The sequence below is a fragment of the Centroberyx gerrardi genome, chromosome 18 (assembly GCF_048128805.1).
Source record: "Centroberyx gerrardi isolate f3 chromosome 18, fCenGer3.hap1.cur.20231027, whole genome shotgun sequence".
NCBI classification, from domain to species: Eukaryota; Metazoa; Chordata; class Actinopteri; order Beryciformes; family Berycidae; genus Centroberyx; species Centroberyx gerrardi.
In genome coordinates, this window is record NC_136014.1 from 11,065,969 (window position 1) to 11,083,435 (window position 17,467).

Below are 17,467 nucleotides of genomic sequence, written 5' to 3' on the forward strand. Positions count from 1 at the left end.
CTATCTATCTATCTATTCATTCTATTCTATTCTATGAAGTAGTGCTTTGTCCAACATACTATAATGCTGGTAAACATGTCAATGAATGAGATATTCACCATAGTTCTACATTTTAAATACAGTATTTGGCTAAAATAGAAAGAGTTTTTTTCCCTGTTGGGATTTTATGGCTTCAATAATCAAATTTTTCAGATTACAAAATTCACTGGTTTTGGCTGGCACACTGACATCTTGGACTAAACCATCTGAGCTGGGATTGACTCTCATGTTAATACATTTCTGATTGGCATACAGTACAAACACTACTGATTGGCGGAGGTGACTGCCTTGGGATTCACACACCTAAAATGCCAGCAATGTGGCAACAACATGCCACAGAATAATGACTGACATAGTAGTGAAGATTGGATTCTGGCTGCAATTGAAGGATGAACAAGAGACAACATCAATTTCTCTTTTTATATAAATGTTTATATAAATATTCCAGATTGCAACACATCACATTGGATCACATTTTCTGCTTCACAAAATCTAATTGTCCCATTTTGATATTCCAGTGAACAATGTCATATTTAGATTGATTGCCATTTTTACAAAGAGGAAAACAAGTGAGGGACGTATGATATAGTTTAAATAATCTAGAACAGTGTGTGTGTGTGTGTGTATGTGTGTGTGTGAGAGACAGGACCATGTGCTTCCACTCAGGAAACAGTGTGTGATAGTCATCAGACATTGTGCGCTCACCACTGCAGCTCGTGCTCTTCCATCAGAGCAGGAATGTGAAGGCCCCCAGGACACAAACTCTACAATCATTTCACCAATTACTATTCACTGTACTGCACTTAATGTCATAAAAGCTCATGCATTTCAGTGGAGTTTTAAACCTGGACAGGACATTGATGTACTTGCTTCATTATCTCAGCGTGTGTTTATCCTGTTTTGTATTTTACCACAGCAGCATGCCACAGTACAGCGATGTTAATAAACCAAATTCACTTTACTTGGTAAGAGACTCTTCTATTACCTGTGGGCTATCAAATTTCATCACAGTTTACAGCACATGACTTTCTACAAATCATGCCTGTTCTTTATTTAGTATCTAATTCATAAAAGGAAACAAAAGTTGTGTTATTGTGAAAATGTTACTTTTAACGATGGATCTTCACACCATAGCTGCAAATTTTCACACAACTCCTATAATCCTCTTCTTGTTTATTGCCTATTAGTCTAGGCTAAATGGACATACTCTGGCATTTTAGAATAAAGCACATTGTTGTATAACTAACGTTACTGTATTCTCCATAGAAGAGATGAAGGCAGCTGGTCAACTAGGGAGCCAGAGAGCCGAGATCACATTCAGATACACTGCTAATTAATTAGGTCTGTATGTCATCACTAACTGTAGGACTGTACAGAACATGTGATTGTTTTACAAAAAATGCTTAATTTACTTAATTGCATTGACATACCCAGAACAGGTAAGTCTTCTCTATCATGGTCAAACTAAATGCTCAAGAACCCAAACAAGTGGTACATGCAACATGCCAGCATGCATCTATGGTACTGAGACCCAGGTTTGCTCCTGGGCCCATTCCAGGATTATGTCCACTAGATGTTGCAGTTTAAGAATGGTTCTTATTAGGATGATTTTTTTTTGTATCATTCTATGGAGCAATAAGGCCAGGTGATGAATTCATGGTGTTTACGTTTTCTAGCTGTGTTGCAATTTTCCACAGATGAATGTAAAGGAAAAACTGAGGTTCATCATAAGGCCTCATTCCAGTGAAAATTGACTGGCTGTGATGCCCAGCGGCTCGGGCCAAGACAGGCTCCGCCCCCCCCTCACCTCATCCCCATGGCTCTGTCGCTTAGCAACGCGTAAACTTTAACCTGCAGACAAAACAAACGTACCTCAAGCTGCCTGCCTGCTTCTTGATACGTTTTCTTGGTCACTTTGCTAACCGTTGACTGGCTGTTACGCTTGACACACCAACTACAATGTCCAAGGCACTGCCAAAGAAAAAGGAGTCCTCTTCCAGCAGAGTCACTTCATCCCAGGGGCAGACACCAAATAAAGAGTGAGTTTGGGTAAAAGGGTTTAGCGTTAAGTGGGTTCAAGTTACCTCGGTTATAGTTAGCTTAACGTTAACGGTAGCTAGTTAGGTTAGCTAACATTAGATAAAAAAAACATGACGCTAGCTAACCTGGCCAGCCAAATTATTGGTATATCTGAAAATAAATGATGTTTTTCCTGCATTAGGTACTGAAACATCATCTGCTCACTCACTGTACGCCACTCTGGATAAGTAACGTTAACACTTATGTCATCAAAATACATGAAATGTACTTTAACATTAAACTTAAACTAAACTAAACATTTAACGTCAGCACCTGGTATAAAAGACACACCGGAATTTAATACAAATCAGTTAACTTAGTAGGCTCACTGATAAGCTGTATCGTTAAATACATTTTTAATGGAACAAATATATAGTATAGTCAATATATTACAAATGTGTTAGGCCTAATTTATTTATTTACAGTATTTATTGATTTATTGATTGCTGTAAATACAAGCCACGCAGTACGCAGGTACAGAGAAAGGCATGCAAACTATGACCTCCAGTCGTGATAATCAAACAGCCACCAATATAAACTAAAAGCAGCTATACTTTCAGAAAAGCGTTAATTTATGTTTTGTTTTCGTTAAAAGACCCTGTATTTATCACTGTATTACATCAATTTAATACTACTAGTATGATATTTACAATGAATTTACTTAATTAAGATTTAGGCCTATGTCAGCCGAAAAAAGTGAGTAAACTCTATTCTATAAAAGAGGGTAAACAGAATTTGGATGGGTTTATCCTACACTATGTCTACATCCCTGGCATTGAGGTGCTAGCTGGCTGATTTCACTGGTTGATATTAACAAAAGGAAAGCCAAGAACAAAATCACATAGGTTGCTGTTTATGTATCATCATTTCAGAGCAGCGTCCCTGGTAGCCAGCACCTCTGAAAGCCTAGGAGAGCTGAGGAGATGCAGATTCCCCATCTGGCCAGAGTGGAACGAGGCAGAGGTCAACGGGGAGAAATGGGATGCAGCCAAAGGAGCCAAAGATGGAAAGACGGGCAAGAGCCCCTCTGTTGTGAGTGTGGAGTGTGGCGTGGAAACTAATATTCTATGCACCAAGTAAATTTCTGTATAAAAGTCCATTGGATCATAGATTAATTTGCCACCAGCAACATATGGCCTACCTGGCAAAATGTACATTTCCTTCTTTAAACTCACTTTAAACACTAATCTTACCTTATGTAAGATTCATTGTGTTGTTGTGTTGTTACAATATCTTTTGAACTATGTTATTTTTGTCTGCAGCCATTCTTTGAAGATCCTGAGGGAAAAATTTGCCTGCCTCCATCTTTGAGAGTGCACTCCTGGAAGCGCCCTTCAGAGTTCATTGTCAACAAGGTAACTAAAATTTCAGCATTGGTGGTGTGATTTCAAATAGGACAGTACATGGCAAATGACCAGCTATCATATACTGTAAATGATACAAACTTTTGACAATGATCACACTTGTGCCATGCCACTGTGTGTTTGACAAAACTGGTGTCTCACTATTATTGCCATTGTACTGTACCACATCATAGTTCAACTGCATGTCAGAGATAACGATAACAAACAATAGCAAACTTATCATGCCATGTTGATGAATGTTAGGTAGGTAGGTTGGAAGACCAGGAAGACTAATGCACTTAGCCCTCCTCTCCCCTCCCTCCGATTCTCACCCAGCCAGTAGAAATCGTCATGCAGCTGATTGAACTTGGAGCAAAGCCCTCCTGTTTGCCTCAATTGGTCAGATGTCCAAGCCTCAAAAATGTATTTGAAAGGAAAATAGCAGAGCAGTGGTGCAATCAGTATTGCTGAGATTCTGACATATTATCTAACTTATTTTCACCCAACATGGGGATTACTTTCGCTGAATTAAAACAAAATGTCAACTTATAAAACTTACCTTCAGCAGCTTTAACAAAGAGTATTTCTTTGCCATACTGTGTACAGCTAATTAAGGAAATCTGCTCTCTGTGTGCTTCTAATGCAGTTCCACAATTTAATTGCATTGCTCCACTTTCTTTTCTCTTACCCTCTCTCTGTGCAACGTTGAGCAATTACTGTAAGCTTCCTGCTTTTTGAATTAGTCCTTACCAGCACAGGTCACAGCCTGCCTTCCAATTGCCATGTCAAAAGCATTTCATTAATTTCATACAAGAAGTACATGGGGATAATCACAAAAGCAATCAGGCGTTTAGATGCAGGGAACAGCTCTGTTGTGCTCCTCTCTCTTCCTCAACCTTTACCAGTCTGTTTTTCTGGAACCCACTTAACTGACGGAAATTAAGTTTGGCTTTTATTTAGAGTTTCCTTGATGATGGGAGAGAGCACAGCCTCCCTTGACCCAAAGCTGCACACTATCGTTCTCACCATCACCGGAGCCATTAATTCATATTTGATTAGTACCGTGTTGGAGTCTATTAACTTGGTAATCAAATATTCATTTCAAACATGCTCTCTGGAGTATCATGGCTTGGTTAGATCAGCTTAGGCCCAGGGATGAGTAGCCCACATAGATTAAGACACATGAATATTTACATTTGAAATAGGTGACGTGTTTCTTTCCATAGAGCGATCTAGAAATCTGCTAAAGCTGTTTGACCACCTATTTTTGTATAATAGACCCTCCTGATATATACATAGCTACTGCAGCACTGCATATGTAACAGCTTCAGTGCACAAAGTCTGTCTGTCCATCATCTGACTGGGTATAAAAAGGCTCAGGCAGTTGTATTGCTCTATGCCTCTATGACTTGATAACACTGATGTGCGTCATTCTAGGGTCCTGTGGTTGTTGAGAACGAAACTACCTTTGACCTGATCTCCCCCAATGACCATCTGATTTGCAGTGAGGTAACCTTGCAGCAGTACTTTCAATTTGTCTATTATTTAGGATCTCACTGACTTTACCCTAGCCAGTATTGATCAAGACTTGGGTAGTGTAATTTAAGTGTCAGATAGAGTGACATTTGATTGACAGAAATGAATTGGACTGGGCTAATGCAATGCACTATTGATTTAGCGAATGATGGATCAGATAACTGAGGAATCGACTGATAGATTTACGGATCGATTAGTAGTTACTAGACTCATGATTACACCTTCTCTCCTTGCTCTTCCATCCAGGTGATGAGGTGGATCATCAGTGAGATCTATATTGTTTGGAAGCTGTGTAACAGCACACCGGGAGAGCAAGATGGTTGGAGACCTTGGGAGCACATCTACTCGCTGTGTAAGGTGGGGAAGGATAATATGCCGCTGTACAACCTCTACGGGAAGTACGTGGTCAGACTTTACTGGATGGTGAGTTTGACACACACACACACACACACACACACACACACACACACCCACACTCACACTCACACACAAGTGCACAAACAAACATACATGGACAAGGCTGTAAAAAGTACAGATCCACTGGAGGCTTTGTTTATACGCATTTACAATGAAAGGATGGCTTTTTGGTCTGATCTTCACACTGTATGAAAACGTTCAACCTAGTATGAAACTCGAGGATGCCTATGGACGTCACACCACTGTAGATCAAGTCATTGCCTCACAATCCCACCACGTTAGTTAAGCCAATTTTCAGAGCCACATCTGCGAGAGATGGAATGAGATTCATTGTATTATTCAGCAGACCCCACAGGAGACAGCAGACGAGAGGGGAGTAGGCACAGAGTGAGGGAGGGAGGGAGGGAGAGGAGAGAGGGGAAGGGATGAAAAAGCCTTATCCACTGAAAGCTCAAATCAATCAGTCTCACTGCTGTGCCAAAAGTGGCTGGGCTTCATACATTGCCTGATGAATAGATAGGGCTTAACAGGAGTCAGCTGCCTCTCAGAGAGCAACGCTCAGTTGGATATCTAGGCTGTATGGAGTATGAGAGCCAGGCCTAGCCCTAGGGGGCTTTATGCATTGTATTGTCATTCAGATGAATGGTGTGTGAGGTTAGGGTTTTACAACTTTTTGGCTGCACAGACAGTGTTAGTGTTGTGTGTTTGTCTTGGGGGAGCATAACGACATTGAATTGGGAAGTTGCTCGCCTATGAGTTTCCGCATGTGTGTTGCTCACCACAGATCTGTAGGTAGGACCTGCAAGGACATTCTGTTATGTCATTACAGTAAGGGAGATTTTTATGGACTCTTACTGTATCACAATTCAGGTACTGTGAGAGAGTGGAGGAGACAGAGCTAAAAGTGATGGTGTTCTGTAACAGTTCAACTCTGCCTTGACAAACAAGCATGACATGATTGTAGGCAGCAGTCCCCGTGCCAACCGTAGCACGCTAACAGATGGTTGTAGAGACGGCATTAAGCGCCCCACCCCCACCTCCTCTCTCATTTCCTTGTCCGTTTTGCTCATATGCTACTCCTTTTCTCCCCGGCTCTTCTGTTCCTTCATTCTTCTCCACCATTCTTTCCAACTGTGTCCTCCTTCATGCCACTGTGAAAATCCACTCTCTCCTCTGACTTGCCCCTTTGCGCTGCATTCTGCCACATCTGCGAGGAGACTGAGCTCCTCTTTGGGGCAATGATGTGACGAGAAAGAGGAAGAACAAGCAAGAAAGGGAGTGTGCACATGTGCACACTGGTGTGATAGATAGACGGATAACTAAGAGAGAGGCACAGCTGTGAACAGTCAGTCAGATTATAGCCTGTTTGACTGCTGCTCCTCCCTGTCACCAGTGTGAAACTCCCACAGACAGCCAGTGGACACATCACACCAGGCTGTCAGTCAGTCTGCCAGACAGCATGTAACGACCACTGACACCGCACAGGATGCTAAGACGCAAGGCTAGGGTGGCTAATGCTAGGAGAACTACTGGATACTCAGCCCACCGACCACTGAGATGCTGAGACCCGAGGTGATGCTGAATATACAGCCAGAGTCACAGCATTGGGTTTTTTGGGGAAATGACACTCAGACTCTTGGTGCTTATTGTCACGATCTGAGGAATCTCCTTTAGAGGTCTGTTCAGAAGGGCAATGTTCACAAAACCCGGCCTCTAGACATTCTATAACCATGGATTACTATTTTATGAGCCTTTGCATATAATTACTCAGTGTGTGTGTGTCTTCATGTTGCACAGTAGTATACGTACATACACAAAACAACTTAATGGTTTTGCTGTTTGAGTGGAACGAGCCCATTCAAGTGTGCTACAATCAAGGAGACAAATAGCCAGTGAGTTTCAATGAGAGGCTCTTATGGACCTCAAGTAGCACTGCAGACAAAGCTCTGTTTCAGAAAAATCACAATTAGACAAGGCAGTCTGCGAATTTCTAAACAGTAAACTGAGGTTTTTGAAGGCAAACCAACCATTCTGAACACTCTCACATTTTGGTCTTTGATTTTTAGCTGGCCAGTGGAAATCTAAGTTTACCCCACTATTATACAAATCAAAAAATTATATTGATAAACAGCAAGTCAAAGTAATTCTGTCTTTTTATCTGCCCTCCTTATTCTATCTACCTTTACATATTGTAGTTTAGGCATTTAATTGATGCTCTTATCCAGAGTGACTCACAATGAGTAAGAATATGCTTCCAACTCCTAGATCACCAAAATTAAAAATGACGAGCACAAGGGTCAGTGCCAAGCATTGACTTAATGAGTAAATATAGTAGATCTAATAGTATGAGAGTGCAACAGTGGATTCATTCAACTTTAAATTCACAACATTTTTTTCCTTTTTAAATGCAGTTATAACAAGTTTTTAAATTTATTGACCTACACTTGCTAAATACAATTTAGAGTTGGATAAGTTTAGCAACTATCAGAGCTCTTTGAAATCAGTGTGAAGGAAAATTATCTTTTAACAAACACCATAAAGTAAACCTGTGGATATACTGGCTGAAATAGGAAAATAATAGAAAATAATAGAAGTGTTGAAGAGATACTATTAAACATCCAGAAATACATCCCCCTTCATGTTGTGCAGTATCACTAACTGCCTTTCTGTCTGCCTGCTAGGGTTGCTGGAGGAAGGTGACAGTTGATGATGCCATGCCATTCGATAAGGAAAACAACCTGCTTCTCCCTGCCTCCACCAACCAGTCAGAGCTGTGGCCAATGCTGTTGGCTAAGGCTCTCATTAAAGTGGCCAACACAGAGTGAGTTACACTCCGGCAGCAACTCTCTACGCACCTCAGTACTGTCCCAAAGAACGGGGTTGTTATGCTCTGCTAGTAAGAGGGCATAAGAACACATTTCACCCTCATTCCAAATACCCACTGTTCAGCCTGCAGAAAAACTAGACATGGGCCCTCTAACAAGAATACTGCAAAAATGCACCACACAGTATCTGCACTAACCCTTTGTACTACCCTGCTTGGGGTGCACACTACTGCCCAACATCAAATTAAAAGGAAACCCTGCGTAGGATTTTCTCTAAATGTGTCATTGTCAAAACAATTGCAGTAACAGCAATTTTCACAACTTTCTGTAGCCATTTGATTTGCTTTCTAACATATTTCATTTCCCCTTCTTTCATGCATAACTTGCCAGTCAGATGGCAGGGGATTTCTCAACAAATCTGATCTGAGGACGAAAGCAGGTCAACACAGGTCACTGAAGCTTCTGATTGTAATGGAGACTGTCACAGTTTTTTTAAATTAATTTCTAGGCGATATAAGCATGAGACGAGAGAAGAGATGTCTACTTTCTTGGAAAATAATCCAAAGTCAACTAAACAGTTGAAAGCTCACACACATGCACGAGCGGTCACACACAGAGTGCCTTTTGCTGACTTGGCCAAACCTCCACCTGACCTAATCTGTGCCTGGGGCTGTGTTAAATTTGGTGAGAGACAGGCAGTGTGCGTGTCTGTGACGATGCGACTTGGCGTGTGTCAAGGTGGCTGTTGCTGTGTCCACAGAAGGTCGAGACATAAATGTTTCATCCAAGACAGGAAACAAAGGAGCCTCTCTGCTGGTGAATCATTTATAAGCTGTAGTGAAAGTTCATACAAGTGCCAAACTTTACCCAGGTGTCTGCTGGGGCTTTTCATAGATAGCACTTGTCTTTTTTATAGAAAGCTGAAGGTGAGTGGAGGGCTCCCACATTGTTTTTAGGTGGTGAATAGCTTTCCTGTCCTGGATATGGAGTGTCGCAATCCTGATCAAGTTGTATTGATTTCATCTCATTGGGGATCATTACTGTGGACTGGACAGGTTGGCCACAGGATCCCAAGAGGACCAATTAGAGCCGCAGCCATCTGTTTCAACTGAAAAACGCCACCAAGACACACACAACACACACACACGCACACACACAGACACACACACACAAAACCATACGCAACACACAAAATGAGTTCTAGAGGCTTGAATAATAGTTATTCCCTAAGATTTCCCACATAAAACACATAAAACAATGTACATCATAAGAGCAGCCTGTATCCTTGGCATTCAATTACTCAGTAGACAAACGTCCAGGCTGGCTGAGACAACAGTAAACAGCTTTGTTGTCCTGTGTAAGCCGCAGAATCCACATCTCTGGGCACCAAATTTCTCATCCAATTGCTGCCTGCTCTGAAAGGGAATAGTGCCAATGTCAACATGGGTGGGTTTGATGGGGTCTATGCCATCTAAGTTTTGCTGTGGTTTGATGTACGGTCATCATTTTTCTCTTTTAAGCTGATGTAAGGGTTTTTTTGTGTTTGTCTCTCAGTGTAGTATCAGAGCTCAGGAAGGAGATGGGTGAGTTCACCTTCATCCACACCCTCACCGGCTGGATCCCAGAGATCGTTCCTATACAGTATGTTCCTCATCCACTCTTCTGTCTCTGTGTTCCTCATCTTATCTGTCTTTAGTTATGTAGTTGTATGTCCTAAAAATGTACACATACTCCTGTTAACTGTCTCTTTAAATAGGCTAGGGGATTTTCCATTTTCTCCCTTTGCATTCCTTTGCATTTCTTCACTCTGAAAGCCAAAGGGGGAGAGATAAACAGGCTATCTAATCTCTGGTAGTTTATCACAATAAAGGCTGTGGCACTAAATGCGCACAAACAATCTAAGAACCTGTGCATCTCTCAATAAGCATACTTTACAAAGCATACTGTAGCACAATCATCCTGAGAAGTGCGTCTATCTGTAGTACAGTGTGGAAGATCACACTTTGGGGGGAATGACTGAGCTCTAAAATGGAAACGGGGAGATATGAAATAAAGGGGGATGAAATGCAGGATGGAGTGGAGGGTCTCAGCTTGTCAGTGATGGAACTTTAATGGGGGAACAGTGTTTTGGAGTGGAGCAGGGGAGTGTGATTCTCTCTGCCTCAGCAGGTTAGCTGTTGTTAGTGGGTCTCCTGGGGAATCTATCAACACACACAGGCAGTGAGCGTGACTGTGCTTGTGTTTCAGATTTATTCATGACACATGGGTGCGCAGTTCTACGTGCACGCACACAAACACACACACAAACACACATAGTGTTTCCAGTTATGTCATTATTTTTTTAAAGTGAACAAGTAAGAAAATCACATGGTTTTATTTACTTCTCTCCTGTTGTTTGGCAAATAAAATACATAATAAAGTGTTGTGCTTCAAATAAATTGATGTGCTTTAAATAAAATAACCTTACTCTATCACTCTCACTTCTCGCTTTCCCCATCACACACAAACATGCTCCTCACCATTTTGGGTACATCCAGCTTAGATCGTAGACTAACATTACCACTGCCGCTGCTTCACACTATGCTGTTAGCCTGTCTGTGCTGAGATGTCCCATAAATCTGGCTAGGAGGCTGGGAATCAACTGCCAGATATTGTTTTGGCTCCAACTGAATACTCCATTGGATTCCTCAGCATGCAGCCAAGATTTAATCAAAAATACCTTCTAAAGGATGCCTTAGAATACAGAAGAGATTGTATGGTGCACTTAAAATCAAATCAAAGGTAATTGTACATAATGCATTTTACCAAGAACAGTTTAACACAAGAAAAATGATGTACAGAAGTCAGTAGATTAAACACAATTTGGTTATTTGCAGACAAACATAATGTGTGTGTGTGTGTGTGTGTGTGTCTGTGTGTGTGTGTGTGTGTGTGTGTGTGTGTACACAGTAAGTGTGCCTGCATTTGTTGGTGTAGCTGTGTGCATGCACTGTGCACATGTAAAGTGCAGAGACAAATGCAGTCCAGTGCACTACAAATACAGATACAGCACAGTTATACACAACCAGGAACAGACACTGCAATAGACTCAGGGGTAAGACAGCAGACAAATAGACACACAAGGACTCCTCACAGCAGACTTCAGCTGCTGTCATGGCCAGGAAGTGTTAGTAATCTAGACATACCCAGATCTCCACAACAACATATACCATTTAGTGGATGTTTTCATCCAAGGCATCTTGGTTCATACACTGTATGCGTGTCCCTAGTTGGAATTGAACCCAACACCCTAGCATTGTTAGTGCCATGCTCCACCCACCACAGCATGCTAGGAGCCCCCTCCAAAAATCAGGATGAGAGAGAGGCAAGGGGGTTGATTAACTCATTGCCCAGTCAATTTAATCTTGATTGGAAAATTGTGAATTGAGAAAGCCTTATCCAACCCGTTTATTGTATAAGAGCAGGGTGTGAATGTTTAGATTGAAGCATATGAAATAGCACAGTGCCAGACTGGCTGTGACTGTGAATGGTTTTATATTCTTAATGAGAATTTTGTGAAAAAGTGTGAAGTGGGAGCTGTGCCACTATAAGGCTTACAGTGATGCACATGCTTAATAGTTCAAGTAAAGAACGTTGTTGCAACATTGTAACTTTTTTTTTCAATGAGGATGCGCCTCAGACAGTTAAATGACTCTTAAAGGTCATGTCTGGGATCATAAGTAAGGCTGACATTTTGGCTAGATGTTTTGGTGAGATAGACTATCATCGATCAAATCTATTTTTACTCGATGACTCAGTGATATTCTCTTTAACCTCCTCTCAGGTCCAGATACGTAGGAAAAGTCTGGGAATTCTTAAAAGACACCATTCCCAAATTTACATACCCAGATGAGAGTTTGTTGGAGGAGAAGCCCCAGGCTGCAGAGCCTGTTGCAGGGAGGGATTCCCGCCTGAGTGACTGCAAGAGCGAATCACCCACGGCAGCCAAGAGCCCAGAAAAAAGCAAAGGTGCTGATCATGTCACACACACACACACATATGTACATATGCACACCCACAAACATACATCTCAATTACACACACTGCTTGCACATCTAATTGAGTGAGTCAATTAAATCATCGATTAGATTAGGATCATTTGTGCGCACGGACTTTTATCTAATCATGCTTCCGTTAAACGGCTGATTAATGTATCATCCGAGGGATGAACTGAGTTGCTTTTTAAACAAACTTTGGTTGAAAAATTTGTTTGTAGATTTCTCTATATTAATGGCTTTGCTTTTGATATCATTAATGCTTTTTTGTCAGGTTCAGCAAATAAAAAAGGGAAGGAAGGCGATAAGGACAAGAAGACTAATGGATCTTCCTCCACTCAGCCCAATGCTACCAACCAGCCCACTGCTGAGAGTATGGACACACACACACACACATACACTTTCTGTCTCTCTATCACATTCAGACCCACACATGCACGCAGGTGGACATAAACATACACCCATTTTTTTTTTTCATGTTCAAGGCCATGAATAAGCATATTTATGTAGAGTTGTAGCTTTGACCCCATGTATGCAGTACACATACGGTATATCATTGTTTGTCTTTGTATGTATATACAGTATATACATGTATGTATGTGCACCATGTGACTCTATTTCCTCCCTCTGCATCCATAATTCAGCTAGTATGGAGCATGACGATGAATATTTCATTGTTATACAGGAACTCTCCATATTCTCTCTGAAAACACCTATCAATAATTCTATCCTTGTATAGCAGTAATCACCCTTATACTCCTGCAACATTTATACTACCGCAATGGTGATATTCCAACTTCAGGACAGGAAAAACTCCAGGCCTAAGGTCACTATCACACCACACTGCAAAACAGCACGATTTCCGAGTCTCATCGCCAGTCAGCCAATCTCCTGCTGCGTCTTTCCTGCTGTTTCATGCATCACTTCCTGTTTACCCCAGCTCATGTAATATGGAGTGCTGGGTGGGTTAATGTGTGTATGGCGGGCTATAAATAAACCAGCAGGGGGAGTATTGGCAGGGTGAATTATTTGGTGTGCCCGTGGGCCAGAGGAGCCCCCCAAGTCAAGTGTGGTTAAGATCTGATGGAGCCATGAGATGAAACGTTTCCTCTAAAAGAGAGCCTGTGGCTGGCAGTTGTTTCGGGTCACAGAGGTGGATAGATAAAGGCTTTATGAAGGCTGCACAATTAATAATAAAAAAAAAATTGAAATTGAAATGCAGTTTCCAAATTGCAAGAGGAAATTGCCTTTTTTATAATGGGGGAAAAGGTGTACCAGCAGCATGCCAAACAACATATGTAGCGTGCAGAATCCGTGGCCCACAAATCAAGTTAACTATTAGAGAAAAGTACTGAAACTAATTTCAAGTCTTGAAAAAGAAATGATGTAGAAAAAATCTTAACATGACATTTTGTCAATATTGGGCCGCCCTAGGATTTATACTGTCTTGGAGGTAAATGCTTGGTGGTCTTACTCAACTTGATTGTTTTGATTTAGGGGGAGAAAATGATACTTGATGGATATTACCGAACTGTATTATGTCATCCTACTTTTTTTCTCTCTGTCTCTGTCTCTGTCTCTGTCTCTCTCTCTCTCTTTCTCTCTCTCTCTCTCTCTCCCTCTCTCTCTGTCTCTCTCTCTCTCTCTCTCTCTCTCCCTCTCTCTCTGTCTCTCTCTCTCTCTCCCTCCCCCTCCTTCTCATATTCACCCACCTGCTATTGCTGCTGACACTAATCGCCGCCTCGTTCTCTCATACAGTCCCACTTGTGTTACGATAATTAACGTGTTGCAGATTAACGTAATGTGGTGACATGCATACATAAAGTGGCATAAATTCACAAAACATTTATGCTTAAGGCAAATGAAGCACACACGCGCGCACACACACACACATTCTCACTCTCACTGTCTCTGTGCTCTCTGAACTTTCCATTGAAATGCATAAATTGAAATGCATACATCACTATGCAATGTGAGAACCACTTCTCTGTTCAATTCTTTATGCGTAGCCTTTATATTAGTGTAGCAGCTCTCCCATCTCTCTCCACCATGGTCTTTCAAATTGATTTTCCATGTCTCCTGGTCTATGTGCTCCTCATTTGATACACACTAACATGTTCTAGAGGGGGGAGATCCTTCTTTAGATAGCCTAGATGCTGTCTTATTTATACCTGTGTTTGTTCATGCCTTTCTGTGTCTACCTGCTTTTATGCCACTCTTTTATGCCGGTGTGTGTTTCTCAGGTACCTACCCCCCTGCCCCAGAGATGGTGGTGTGTGCCAACTACCACCCTCTTCAGCTGCTGGATAACAAGACCTTTGTGTTTGGTCAGATGGTAAGTCGCATTTCTCCTCCTCCTCTCTCTCCTCACACTTGCTCTTTCAGTGCAATTTTTGTTATTCAGTCACACCAGGAGGCATTAAGAGAAATCAGATTTTTCTCACATTTCTATCAGATCTTCAGAAGCAGCCAGATTCACATTGTGACGGGAATTCTACATAGTCTGGATGCAATCCAGCTACACTGTCTATGTGAGCGTTGTAAAGAAATGGAGATAAAGAGCAGAAAAGAGAAACCTGAACCCAGATTTAAATACAGCCATAGAAGACACATGACAGGCATTTTCAGGCCAAGTGTGGATGCACAGCTATGTTCTCTCATAAAAAATCTGATCATTATGATCAGATCTCAAACATTTCATTACAGTGAGATATGTAAACATAGCTTATGTCACAGCTACTTATTGTACATTTAGGGTTCAAACTCCAGGGAAGAGTTCTAGTACGACGGCTTGCTCGTTTTTGTTTTTTTTCTCTGTCGACCCGTATGTATCAATGTATAAAGAGAAAACAATGTCTAAATAGCCAAATCTGATTTAATTAACACATACATAATAGGTTTGATTTGATCTAAAATGTTACCGCATATCATTGTGTCTCACTATGCATTTGCACTAAAGCAGCTCTTTTCAGTCAACATATCTCCTGCCTCAGATACCTCTCTGTTACATTGCACAGTAATGTGAAAATGCACTGAGGCCTGTTGTAACAGTGGGTGGTAGAGATGAAACATGCCAGTGCTTGTGATCTGGGGGCATGTTGTGTTCTATTTGGATGCCTCGCCTCAACAGGCTTCACTTGTTCTATTATTTACACCCATGCTAAACCTAATAGTTGGAGAATTTCCAGGATTTTCCTCCGCTGGAGGTATTATATCACCTCTAAGCTCTGATCTCGGATCAGAATGCCCTTTTCACAATTTGACTGGATTCATGAGGGGTTTGGACAAACAACTGACCTTGGATAACTGGTTGTAGGCGACAGTAACTCTCACTTTGCTAGTATATGTATTCAACTGCATGTTTAAATATTTGTGTGAATGTGTGTGCACAAATGTCTGTGTGCGTGTGTGTTTATTTCCGCGTCTGTGTGCTTGTGTCTACGTGCGGGCATACAGGCGGATTCCTCAGAGTGTCTACGCCAGTACAGTCTCTCCCGGCTGTACAGTCACATTGTCCTGCTGACCAGGACCAGGGCATGCCCGCTGGAGGCCCCACCCAAACCACCCCCTGTGCCCCGCTGGAAACTCATCCGACCCCGCAAGGAGACCCTGGTCACTGACCAACCCCGGGGTGAGCAAGAGAGAGAGAGGGGGGGAGGAAAAAATGGTTAAATGAGGAAGCATGGGGCAACAGAAAATGTTTTGCCTGTGGAGTAAAGGATAAGGAGTGTGGAGAAAAAAGGCTGAAGGGGTAAGCAAGAGGATGATGGGAGGAGGATGGAGGGAAGGGTATTAAATAAAAAAACAAATGAAGTGATCGAGCGTAGCTGAGTGTAATAAATAAATGCGGTTAGAAAGTGTTGAAATGCAAATAGGAGGAGGATAGCTACATTTCAGCATTGAAAGTAGCTGCTGGCTCAGGCATATCTGACATCAGCTGATCTCTGAGTGAAAAGCAGAAAAAGCAATAAAGATAGACAAGCCGAGTGTGAAAAAGCATTGCTGGTGTCATGTGTGAGTTTTTTCTTCTCTTGCAGAGCCCCCTGTGCCAAAACCGGAGCTATTCATCGAGGTCTCCAGCCCTTTCCTCTCCTACCGCATCAAGAGCAGCATTGGCCCAATCCCAGAGCTGTGTGTACACCGAAGTAGCCTAAAACTGAAAAGCTGAAAGAGATGCATCTTTTCTGTCCTCCTGTTCTTCTGTGTGTTTGCCTGTCATCGTGGTTAGAGAGGCTGTCCTTCAAGCCCCTGTGACATTATTACCACATCGCTTCCTTCCTTCCTTCCTTCCTTCCAGGGATATGATACACAGGCAGCATTTTGGGCAATGTACAATATATGAGCGTTTTTCTAAACAGCCATGTCCTTTTTTACACTTTTATGCCTCAAAGGCCAAAGTGTTATCCAGAATGATTTGTTCCCAACTGACAATTACCATACTGACCGAAGGCAATGTTTGCCTATGTCCATTGCCTCAAAAATTATCCCAAATATGATATATTGCCCAGAAACAATAACCATCTGCCATCAAAAGTCAAAAGCAATGTTATGGCAGAAATACTTTACAGTTATGACTTGATATGTAATGTGATGTGTATGACTAACTTGTAGGTGACATAGCTTAAATGTTAATTGTTTGTGGATGTGTAGTTTTATAGCTAAGTTCCCATGAGATGTGTGTATGGCATGATTATGATATGATGCATATTTACAGTATGTGCACATGATGTGTTACATGAATTTTGTGTGTGTGTGTGTGCGTGTGTGTCTGTGTCTGTGTGTCAGGGAGGCCAAGCAGAGCAGTGTCAGGAGGCGTTCCTGCAACTCTACCCTGGCGTCCTGTGAGAGCGAAAGCCTTGAGCCTGACGCAACTGAACCCAACACTAACTTACCAAACAGCACTGACAACATAGAGGTACATAGAACTGCTCTCTGCCAGAGCCCAAAGTTTGTTTAGCAATATATTCTACATGTTCGGATTGTAATTTAAACAGAGCCTTGTGTTGTTCAATCTAGAAAGATAATTAAATGCATTATCACTAATGCAATTCAACCAAAAGTGGCTAACGACATTACTGTGGTGTAGGCAATTGTCAGTTGTAGAAAAACAACCACACAGGAAAAACAAGCTATAAGCAGCTGTTTGCAAAATGTTGTAGCCTCTTCTTGTTATTTCCTCACTCCTTCCTCCCCG

The 17,467-nt window shown here is 41.8% G+C and overlaps 1 protein-coding gene across 1 annotated transcript in view; it reads left to right on the forward strand.

Annotated features, from left to right (window-relative positions):
• Window positions 1-1,996: 1,996 nt before the first annotated feature.
• adgb (androglobin) overlaps window positions 1,997-17,467 on the forward strand; it is a 49,070-nt gene continuing 33,599 nt past the window's right edge. The window contains exons 1-12 of the mRNA XM_071915801.2: window positions 1,997-2,078; window positions 2,991-3,156; window positions 3,381-3,473; window positions 4,899-4,970; window positions 5,244-5,420; window positions 8,096-8,235; window positions 9,794-9,880; window positions 12,063-12,247; window positions 12,554-12,646; window positions 14,517-14,608; window positions 15,730-15,904; window positions 16,311-16,418. Of these exons, the coding sequence (XP_071771902.2) occupies window positions 1,999-2,078; window positions 2,991-3,156; window positions 3,381-3,473; window positions 4,899-4,970; window positions 5,244-5,420; window positions 8,096-8,235; window positions 9,794-9,880; window positions 12,063-12,247; window positions 12,554-12,646; window positions 14,517-14,608; window positions 15,730-15,904; window positions 16,311-16,418 (1,468 nt within the window). The 5' untranslated portion in view covers window positions 1,997-1,998. The remainder of the gene's footprint in view (window positions 2,079-2,990; window positions 3,157-3,380; window positions 3,474-4,898; window positions 4,971-5,243; window positions 5,421-8,095; window positions 8,236-9,793; window positions 9,881-12,062; window positions 12,248-12,553; window positions 12,647-14,516; window positions 14,609-15,729; window positions 15,905-16,310; window positions 16,419-17,467) is intronic.